At 40.7% G+C, this 11,059-nt stretch overlaps 1 protein-coding gene across 1 annotated transcript; it reads right to left on the minus strand.

The window, feature by feature from the left end:
• Positions 1-22: 22 nt before the first annotated feature.
• LOC118752527 lies at positions 23-10,699 on the minus strand. The gene is made up of 2 exons (XM_036487434.1): positions 10,432-10,699; positions 23-1,492 (listed from the first exon to the last, which is right to left on the minus strand). Exon 2 carries the CDS (start codon positions 1,487-1,489, stop codon positions 230-232), a length of 1,260 nt encoding a protein of 419 aa, XP_036343327.1. The 5' UTR covers positions 1,490-1,492; positions 10,432-10,699; the 3' UTR covers positions 23-229.
• Between the last annotated feature and the right edge of the window lie 360 nt (positions 10,700-11,059).

Raw genomic sequence — 11,059 nt, forward strand, 5'->3', positions numbered from 1 at the left:
TCCGGCCACTATGTTCCAATTAACTCCTTAATTTTAAAAAATTATCTTATAATGTAAATGTTCTTCGTTGCCGTTGTCCATGTACCTAGACTCTGTAAGGTAGAAGAAAGTATTATTTAAAGACGTGGGTTTCAAAAATTCAACTGCACATTTATTCAATAAAATAAGTAAAACAATTCATTGTGTATTTAATTCATGTTTGATAAAAGTATGCGAATAAAAAAAAAGTTCAACAAGCGCCCGACAGGACCCATCCAAATATGGTGTTCTGTGCTAATAGCGGGCCGAGAGTACCCGCAGGAATTGCGCCGAGTAGGATTTTGGGGAAGACCTCGGCGCCTAATACTAAGCGGACTGGCGCAGCGATGTGGAAGCGCGGGTCCGCGAGCTTCAGGTTCGAATAAGCGGCGACTACGGTAGCGTCCAAACTAGTATTTGGTGTCCGCTTCCGATAATTTTTGAGGGAAATTGCGTGCGTCGTAACGGTGGCTGACTGTCCATGCTTTCCTCTCAACTTAATGAAGTAGCCCCTCTGGGAATTTATTGCAGTTCCCCCAAGATTTAATTCCCTCGCCAAATCTTCGGCGATTATGGACGTTGAAGCGCACGCATCAATTACGGCTCGAACCAAATGTAGGCGGCCCGCTGCTTCTATCTTGACCACAGCTGTCGGCGCGATCGATGTGAGGGCTTGAATCGGATGTACCGGGGCTCGGAGGTCCTGGACCATACCTGACCGGAAACCGGTTCTAGGCGGAAGGTGGAACGCTTGTGATTCCACTCTTCCATGCTGTCGCCGATGACGCGGTCGTTTGTTCAGTCGTCGAGTTTGAAGACTATGCCATTCGTTTCGCGGTTGGAAAGTTCTCATTTCCATTCCGCTTAGCTCTCTTTGCTCATATCTCAAGAGCTGCCCGTAGCGCTGGGGTTCCAGCTCCACTTCACTAGCCGAGTCCAGATGGAGTGCGTTTGACTCCATTCCGGTTGATTCTTCTGGGCGGAAAGCGCTAGTTTCCGCTCCAGTTTCTGGCATATCGCCCTCCTCTAGATCTGGGCGGAAAGCATTAGTTTCCGCTCCAGCGACTGGCATTTCTTCCTCCTCCAGGTCTGGGCGGAAAGCATTCGATTCCGCTCCGACCTCAGACGCATCTAGTGAAAGCGCATCATCACTGTCATTGTTGATTATTGGCCTCCTTGATCGTCGCTGACGTCTTGATCCATCGCTCACGTTCTCAATATGGAGCATGGTGTGGTGTTCTTCGTTACAGCGTCGACATCTCCCTGGGTTAGTGCAGTGTGCTGCACGATGTATCCCCGATAAACAATTCGTGCAATAGCGATGGATCAGAACGTCACGCAGGCGTTCTTCTGGTCTTTTTGCACGAAATATTGGGCATACTCTTAAGGGATGCTTGTTGCTGCATAATCTGCACGTCAGCGGGTAATTATTTGCCTCAGCTTGTTTGCGTACATTAGTGAAGCGAGTCATCTTCTGAAATAATCTTGTATGTAGCGCACCGACAAAAATGATCGATTTTGGAATGGCGAGCAATATTGAAACGAGATGGAGCATATACGGTTTTTTCCGTAATTTCGTTAACTGACTAAAAGTGCACAGTGTTATGACCCCTTAATGATTGATAGGTGGTTTGACCGTGCATACATGCCTTTATGGTTGGTACAACAGGGTTGCAAGAGGTAAGTGGGTTTATTACCTGACATGGAGATGGCACGAGAAGTATGGTGGAAACAAATTATTATGTAGCAATTATCATTTTTTTTTCTTTTTCGTCAGTCTCTGTGCTCGCATTAAATTGCATCAATGAAAAACTTATGCAATTGAAAAATAGATAATAATAAATAATTATGTGTTATTTATTACTACCCACCCCCTCTATATGAAAAAAAAAGCACACATAATTTCATTTACTGCAATCACATCAATGCCAACTAATGCAATGCAAGCTAATTTGCGCAAAACTGGGTACAGAAACTTGCAAGTGCAGCCCGAGTGTAAATACTCTCAAGGTAACTCTGTAAAGTATCGAACTTATTTCTCATGTTATCGATAGTAGAACCTACTTCCGTGAATGGCCGCCTGTCATTCACAAGCAAGGTTATATATATTGTGTTTACGACAAGTGCGGTTGTGCGGTTGTGCGGTGCCGGTAAAATATTTGTGCTTGTGGATTGGCAAAAACCATAAAAAAGCGGCGCGAGTGTAGCAAAATAAAAACAACCCGTTGGTGTTTGAAGCAGCCCCGTGAAAATAAATTGGTAACTCCAGGTAATTAAATGTGTAAGTAGTGCGAATGTACATACAACCAAAACAAATATGCGAAAACAAAAAACAGTGCCTCAATGAAGGAATAAAGGCGGAAAATTATTGTTAAAAATGCGTAAATTAAAGTTAATTCGAACCTGAAGAAAAACGTGCGTAATAAAACATATGTACATACGTAGGTATTGGGAAACATAGGTACCGAAGTACCGGTGCGATATTTAATTCACGTAAAGTTCTGTGTAAAAGTGCCTTATACATACAAATATGTACATACATATGTACATGTTGTACTAGTTGTTCGCGTTAAGGGTGTGTCAGACGGGAAGGATAAAATTTATTTCTACATGCGAAGAAATAAACATTGCGAAGTGTGACTGAAAAGAGTGCAAATCGATTTCGAAAAATATATTTCAACTTGCTCGTGTTTCCCTAGCAATTTTCACTTCTGCTGCAAGTTTTGTCAAATTATTACTGATTGCAAATTGTGAGAAATAATAAAAATAATTTGGAATAATTGTCAAAAAAAACGTTTTGGAAATAAACCTAATTTCAGCAGACACTACAAATTTTCCTGTGATAGCTTATCCGAAAAAATATTGCACTACAACGTCTGACACCCCCTTTATGCCGTCGTAGTTTCAGTACATGCATGCATATATGTACATACATACATACTTATGGATGTTTGAAATGCAGCTCAACGCCTGAACGGCACATTTTTCGCACATTCCATTCTTTTGCCTTAAGGCTCTGTTATGCATACTTGGCATTGCATGCACTGCTATACCATTTTTACGTAGAAATCAAAAACCAACAAACTTCTACGTATGTAGTGCTGTGCGTTCGATAACCGATTACACGCGAGGCTCATTTGACAGATTTCTTATGTGACAGCTCTCAAGCCATGCCAAGTATGCATAACGAAGCCTTTAGAGTTGTAGTTTCAGTACATGTATGTATACATGTACATACATACATACATATGTATGTATGAAGTGCAGCTCAATGCATGAACGGCACAATTTTGGCACATTCCATACTTTTGCCTTAGGGATGGTCAATGGCGCGTATGCTTATGTGTTGACACAGTGTGTTGGTATCATTGTGTCATTGCTGCTGCGCTACTGTACTGGGTTACAGATTACTAATGTGTGTAATTTAAAATGAAATGAAATAAAATGCGTTCGCCGGCAAATACGTTGAGATGGAAATATCGAAAGAAATTTAATACGTGTATATGTATGGCGGGTGAATGCGTTTGAAATTACTACGGGGATCTGCTTAAAGCTGTTTTTTTTTTTTTTTTGTTTATAAAAGAATGTGCAGCACAGGACATGGATTAACGCATCGAAGGAATGGTGTTGCAGATGCAGCCAGGATGGCCGGCAATATGCGCTATCCACAATGCCCAGTGGACGGTGAATTCTTTGAAGCAGAACCAGCCACCAGACGACCAAAGAAAAAAGATCGGAAGAGACGAAAGGAAAAAGGGGGTAAGTGCTTTACAATTAAAATGTTTCTATGTTCTCCTATTGTATTATTGATATAAACCAGCCTACTCTGTTCGCGGGCCGTTCCATGGTGACTGGTGCAATGTGATTGTGTGAAATAATTTTACATACGTAGATGGAAAAAATTAATGAAATTTAAACATTAAGTACGTTACTTCTCATTCGGTATAGCTAGAATTGGTTTTAATTTCATGTTGTTTACGTCTTTGAAATAGCAATATGTACAATTAGCGATTCTTCTCATTGGCAAGTTGTTTTCGCATACGAAAACGTTAACGACATGAAAAAACTCCTAGCAATTTCTACCAAATTTATTGAACAGTGTGTGTCTAAATGTAACTATCGTCTTAATGGTTCAATTTCATTAAGTATGCAAATTTATTTTTGAATTTCAATTCAATATGGAAAGGTGTGGTAGGTGGAAGGGTTTTTTTTTCATATGGATTTATACAGACGCCATAGTTTCATCGTTATCCGTGGTATAGGGTGGTAGTAGTACTAGTTTGACAAGGGGTCTTGTCACTCTACCCTTTTCAGTTATGACCTCTACAACACGAACTCGATTGTCAGAACCTGGGTGCAAATTAGCCACCCTCCCTAATCTCCATTCGTTAGGTGGAAGATTATCCTCTCGTATGACCACCATGTCTCCCACTTTTATGTTGGATTTAGGATGTTTCCACTTTATTCGTTTCTGTAGTTCGGTAAGGTACTCCGATTTCCACCTCCTGCAGAAGTTTTGATGCAAGGCTTTGAGTTTCTGCCAACGATTGACGATCGAGGCTGGGTTTTCGTTCACATCTAGTTCTGGTGGAGCCAAGATGTGTCCGCCTACCAAAAAATGACCTGGAGTTAAGGGCTCAAGGTCAGATGGTTCATTGGAAGCTGGGCTCAGCGGACGTGAGTTGAGACACGACTCAACTCGGCATAGTAGAGTGTTGAATTCCTCAAATGTGTACTTCATATTAGACGCGATCTTTTTAAAGTGGCTTTTAAAGCTTTTCACACCTGCCTCCCACAGACCACCCATGTGCGGAGCTGCGGCAGGTATGAAATGCCAAGTCAATGCCTGATGGGCATATTTTGATAACGTATTCGTCCGAGCGTCGGATAAAAATGCCTTTAGTTCCGCTTTTAAAGCCCGTGATGCTCCTACGAAATTTGTCCCATTATCTGAGTACACATTTTTTGGACACCCTCGTCTGGAAACGAATCTGGAAAATGCTGCTAAAAACGATTGAGTACTTAGGTCGCTTGTGGCCTCTAAATGAATGGCCTTGGTAGAAAAGCAGACAAATAGACACACATAACCCTTTGACATTCGGCAGCCTCGTCCACGATAACTCTTAATGTCGAATGGTCCAGCAAAATCCACCCCAGCATTGGTAAATGGTCGCGAAAAAGTTGTTCGCTCTTGTGGAAGAATCCCCATAAGTTGGCCTTGCGCGCGTTTTTTATAGATAGTGCAGATCTTGCAGTTATGGATTGTGGACCTTATCATCGTTTTCACCTTAGGAATCCAATACTGCGTTCGTATGAGACGCAACATTAGTTGATTCTCACCATGGAGAGAAGTTTCATGGATGAATTGGACAATCAGACGGGATAATCTACAATTGTATGGGAGTATAACGGGATGCCGTTCGTTGTACGCTAGATCCAGAGATGTGCCAAGACGACCCCCCGTCCGCAGCACATCATCTTTATCCAGAAATGGATTAAGAGGAAGTATTTCACTCTTAGACTCAATGCACTCTTTAGTTTTCAGTTTCGCGATTTCTGCTCCGTAATGTTGCTTCTGAGCAAGTTTAATCAGGCGAGTAGTCGTTGATTTAATTTCATTAGATGAAATTAAGCAAGATTCCGACTGAAAAGAAGCTTTTGTCTTCGGATGGGTTCTTTGAAAGAAACGCAATATATAAGATATCACCCTCAAAGCCCTCGGTAAACTAGAAAACCGGTCAAGAATGTCATTGATTTTGTCTGTCGATGTTGTTGCATGAACGTGCACCCTTTTTTCCTCAATGCTCGTGGTGAAGTCTGTCTCTTGGATTGGCCAATTTTCCCTATTTTCTTGTAGCCAAGAAGGTCCCTGCCACCACAAAGAATTTTTGACCAATTCGTTCGCCAGTATGCCTCTGCTTGCTAAATCTGCGGGATTCGTAGCTGAATCGACGTGAAGCCAGTTCAAGTTCCCTACTTTGTCTAAGATTTTTGTAATTCGGTGGGCAACGAAAGTTGACCACGAACATGGGGGCTTGCGTATCCACGCCAGAACAATCGTCGAATCAGTCCACAGATGTATGTTTAGGTGGCCTAATTCAAGATTTTTGGTGATTGATTCGACTATTTCTGACAGTAACACCGCCCCGCAAAGTTCTAATCTAGGCAAAGAAATTGTTTTGACTGGCGCTACTCTAGTTTTTGCTAATAGCAGATTTACAAGTACTTTATCCTCTTTTTCCACGCGTAAGTAGACTGCGGCAGCGTACGCTTTTTCGGATGCGTCGCAGAATCCGTGAATCTCTACCTTTTCCGTTGGTGAGAAAGATACCCAACGTGGTATCCTTATATTATTGATTTCCTGATAGTTTCTCGTGAAATTCTGCCATCTATCTAGTGTTGTTGGGGACACCGTCTCGTCCCAGTCTGTACCCTCTAACCATATGCTCTGCATAAGTATTTTCGCGACAATTATCATTGGAGCTAGCCAACCTAACGGGTCAAAGAGTTTAGCGATGGCTGATAATATCGCTCTCTTCGTTGGATTGACGTTATCTTCTATTGGCTTGGCTATAAAATAAAATTGGTCGGAATGCGCGTTCCACCTTATACCTAGGGCTTTTACACTGCTTGTGTCCTCAAACTCTAAGAAATTTTCACTCAGCAGATGTGCTTTTGGTATGCCTTGCAATATTTTATTGCAATTCGACGTCCATTTTCTAAGTGGAAAACCAGCTGATTTTAAAACTGCGGAAATCTCATCCCTGGCTTTTATCGCGGAGTCAATAGTATGTCCTCCGGCAAGAACGTCGTCGACATACATACTTTTTCGTAAAATGTTCGAGGCTATAGGATAGAGGCTTTCTGAGTCATCAGCTAGCTGGAGCAATGTCCTTATCGCGAGATAAGGAGCACAATTTATACCGAAAGTAACCGTCTTTAATTCGTAAATACTAATTGGTTCGTTTGGACACGTACGGAAAATTATTCGTTGGTACTTCGTTTGGTTGGCGTCTACAAGAATTTGCCTATACATCTTCTCAATATCGCTATTGAAGACGTATCTAAAAAGTCTCCAGCGGAGAATCAACACTGGTAAATCAGACTGAAGCACTGGCCCTGGAAGAAGAATATCGTTCAGGCTGACACCATTGGCTGAAGACGACGAAGCATTGAAAACCACCCGAACCTTTGTCGTAGTACTCTCTTCTTTTACCACAGCGTGATGTGGTAAATAGTAACTGTCGACTGCATCTGCTGACTGAATTGCATTAACTTTAGACATATGGCCCATTGTCTCGTATTCCATTATGACTTTGTTATATTCCCTCTGTAAGTCTGGATTTTTTCTAAGTCGAGTTTCGTTCTTGTAAAATTGAGAAAACGCGATTTTGAGTGATGGCCCTAAGTTTATATCAGCCGGGAACTCCGCCTTGAAAGGAAGCGACACGATGTACCTCCCATCTGGATTCCGCTGTGTTGTACGCTTGTAAAGCTCCTCGCACTTTGCTTCCTCAGCTGTTGCAGTTTTATCTCGTGGAAGATCCTCAAGTTCCCAAAAAGAGCTTAGCTGTTTGTCTAGGGCCACTTCATTGAAGAACGATACTCTATTATTGTTGGTTGGGTTGACTGCATCAGCACGACCAGTCAGTATCCAACCGAACACTGTTTCTTGTGCCAGAAGAGTACTAAGAACATTCTTCTTAATGCCACTCAAAATTATATGGGGATATATGTCCCCTCCCAAGACAAGATCGACTTGCTCATTTACATAAAACCTTTTATCTGCCAGGATGAGATCAGGAAAAGCTTGTTGTGTTAGTGCGCTAATGTCGCAAGTTGGCAAATTCCCGGTAAGAGTTGGTAGCACTAACACAATAGCATCAATTGAAATGAATGGGTCAATCGGTGACCGCAACTGTATAGAACACGCTTCTTTTACCTGTGCAGAAACCGTATTATTGATGCCCGAAACTTGAGCATGCATTTTCTTTGTGGGCAAGTTGATTCTGCGTCTGAGCCTCTCCGTAATGAAGGAACACTCAGAGCCAGAATCAATTAGAGCTCTAGCAGCATAATTGGTGCCATTATAATGAATAGTAACCCGAGCAGTGCCGAGTAAAACACCTTTGCTAGTATTAGCGTGATGTGATTGCACCTTTTTTACTTGGTTACTTTTCCCCTTTGAAGCTTGATTCCTCAATTGTGCCTGTCTGGAAGTCGATGGTAAATTGTCCGCAGGATTAGAAGTATTTTCCCTGGTAGCTGTTTTAGGCGGTGCTGTCTGATTGTGTAGGAGCGTATGGTGTCGAGAATGGCAATTGGCGCAGTTGTAAGAACTCGTGCATTTCGACACCGAATGTCCGAAAGACAGACAGTTAAAACAGCTATTGTTCGTTTTTACAAAGGAGATTCTATCAGCTACAGACATCTTCAGAAATTTTGGGCACATATGAATTCTATGCTCGTTGCATTGGCACATTTTGCACATGTATTTGGCGACACTAGTTTGAAAAACGCCAAGTTTCTTGTGAGAGGGTTCAGAGGAATGCTTATGACTTGGCACTTTTGAAAACTTCGAAGTCTTGATTCCTCTTAAACCTGAAACCGATTCTAACGTTTGAAACCTGCTTGAAAGGAATCGGTCCATATCTGACCACTTGGATATTTCTGTTTTATTTTCTACCGATTGTTCCCACAGCGAAAGGGTTTCCTCAGGTAGTTTAGTAGAACACAGATACGTAATAATAGGGTCCCAGTTTGAAATGTCAATCTGGTGACTCTCTAGGGATGATATACAATTATTAATATCCCTTTGTAATCTCTTTATTGAGCTTCCACATTCGCTATCAACTGTATTCAAGTTGAAGAGAATCTTCAACTGAGTGTTAACTAGGATCCTCTTATTTTCGTATCTATCGCAAAGATTCTTCCAGGCTGTGTTAAAGCCTTCATTCGTTAAGTCGCATTTCTTGACAATTTCTTTGGCTTCACCCTGCGTTTTTTGATTCAGATAATAAAGCTTCTGTATGGGTGTTAGCCGTTTGTTCAAGATATAAATTGCCGTGAACATGTCACGAAAAGTTGGCCACGACAAATAATCACCTTTAAAAACGTCAATATCGCAAGGTGGAAGATGCAAACTATGCGAAGCTTTCCTTTTCTGATTTTTCCAACTTTTCGGAATATTCGTTAATTTTTGTCATACACCGGACAAAAGCTGCATAGCAGATCTTATTTTTCTTTCTTATAGCGCTAACATCTTTAGCCCTAGTTGATTCGGTAGTCAGAACTTCGTCAAAGAGTGCTTTGGCTTTCTCCCACAGTACACTAAGCTCGCTTTGCTGAATTTTCAGCGAATGTTTGGTGTGCTCACCTGTGGGAGTGCTCAGAAATTCTGTATCAAATTCAATGACCGAATCTGCTAACCGGGTGTATGTTTCCATTTTATTTAATTTTTTCACTTATTTGCGAAATAACAACTTCACAAGAAATTTTTGGAAGTATCACTATGAGAGACTGACTCAAAAGAAGCCGATTTTCCAACCGTAAAGGTAGCACACGAAGAAAATCCTATGTCAAGGTAACCCAAAACTATATACCCAATGTATATAAGCAGAATGCACCACCAAAATACCACCAATTCAACCACAAAGTAATAAAAATTCTCTATTTTTCCTTTAAACTGTATCTGTGAACCTTTTATGTTTATTAACACCGATTTAGCAATATAAATGCGTTTTAAGTATACGTATGTATGTATGTTTGTTTGTTCACAAGAAATTGCTCGCCAACCAAACCAGTGAGATCTGTATATGTATGTATGTGTATATATTCTTATGTACAAGCGCGTTATATGCCAAGTGCAAATAAATAATGAATATGGAAAAACACACCACTTGACTAATTAGAAATAGTGCCACAATTTGTATTGGTTTTTAATAAATTAAATGCAAACGCGAAAGTGATTTTGTGAAAAGGAAATATTGCAAGTACCAAAGTTCGGTGCAGTGAAAAGTTTGGTTATGTAAACCGAATACAAGTGCAGTGTTGTTGTTGGTAAATTTCGGTACTAAAATGCAAGTCACCAAGGAAAATATGATTAACAAAAATTAAACTATTCGAATTAATCACCGTAAAGAAACTTCTTGCAAATTGTTTCGCGATAATTCCAAAGCAAAACAAAACACTGCCTTTTTTTTTTTTATGCCCGATCACACTTGTTTAATATTTAAATGGCTTTAGCGCCCACAAATGTATGTACATATATATGTGCGTGTGTGTGTGTCACTTAGCACTTCGGTTGCAATTAAAACTTTAAATTTTTCACAAAATCACTCACGAATTCTTGATTATTAACTAAATAAATGCTACACAAGATAATCTAAGTGCAGTGAAATTTGACCCACGTACCTTTAATTTAAAAAATTGATGGCTTTATTTATCTAACAGGTGTCGGTGTTCGTGTGTGTGTTTTTGCTGTTGATGCTGGAAGCTCCTGTGGTTGCTTTGTGCAAAAATTTTGTAGCTGCTGCTGCAATGTACGGCTGCTTCAGATAGGCTCAAATTGGAATCTTCGGATTGGCTCAAAAAGCTGGGCGCTGGCAAGTGGAAAATGTTACGGCGTTGAAGGACCAGTATGTTAAACCGGCACAACGCTTGAGCAAGGTCGTGGCCGATTTAATTTGTTGGAATAAGAAATAAAGCAAAAACGTTTGTATTAATTTTAAATATAAATTCGTGTTTATTCAATATCGATATTGGTATTAATATATGTATGTATATATTTGGTTTTACAGGTTACCTTTGATTTGACTCAGGAACACAATGGCTGGAACGCGTCCTCTTGGATTCACTCTCGGAAAACAAGTAAGTGACCGGTTGAAATTTCTTCTTACTGTTGCCTGTCGAACTGTATATTTACCGAAGGGACATTTTAGCATAAGTAACATAGTGGTAAACAGTTCGACAGTTGACATAATAATGAAGTTATGTTAAGCATTAGGGTGGGTCGAAAATGCTGCGACAAATTTAGGCCGTT

Source organism: Rhagoletis pomonella, unplaced genomic scaffold (assembly GCF_013731165.1).
Source record: "Rhagoletis pomonella isolate Grant_MI unplaced genomic scaffold, Rhpom_1.0 Rhpom_scaffold_01602, whole genome shotgun sequence".
Taxonomy (NCBI): Eukaryota; Metazoa; Arthropoda; class Insecta; order Diptera; family Tephritidae; genus Rhagoletis; species Rhagoletis pomonella.

Bases quoted from the DNA above. Each gene is read 5' to 3' on its own strand.
- LOC118752527 (XM_036487434.1), bottom strand. From the start codon at position 1,489: ATGACTCGCTTCACTAATGTACGCAAACAAGCTGAGGCAAATAATTAC.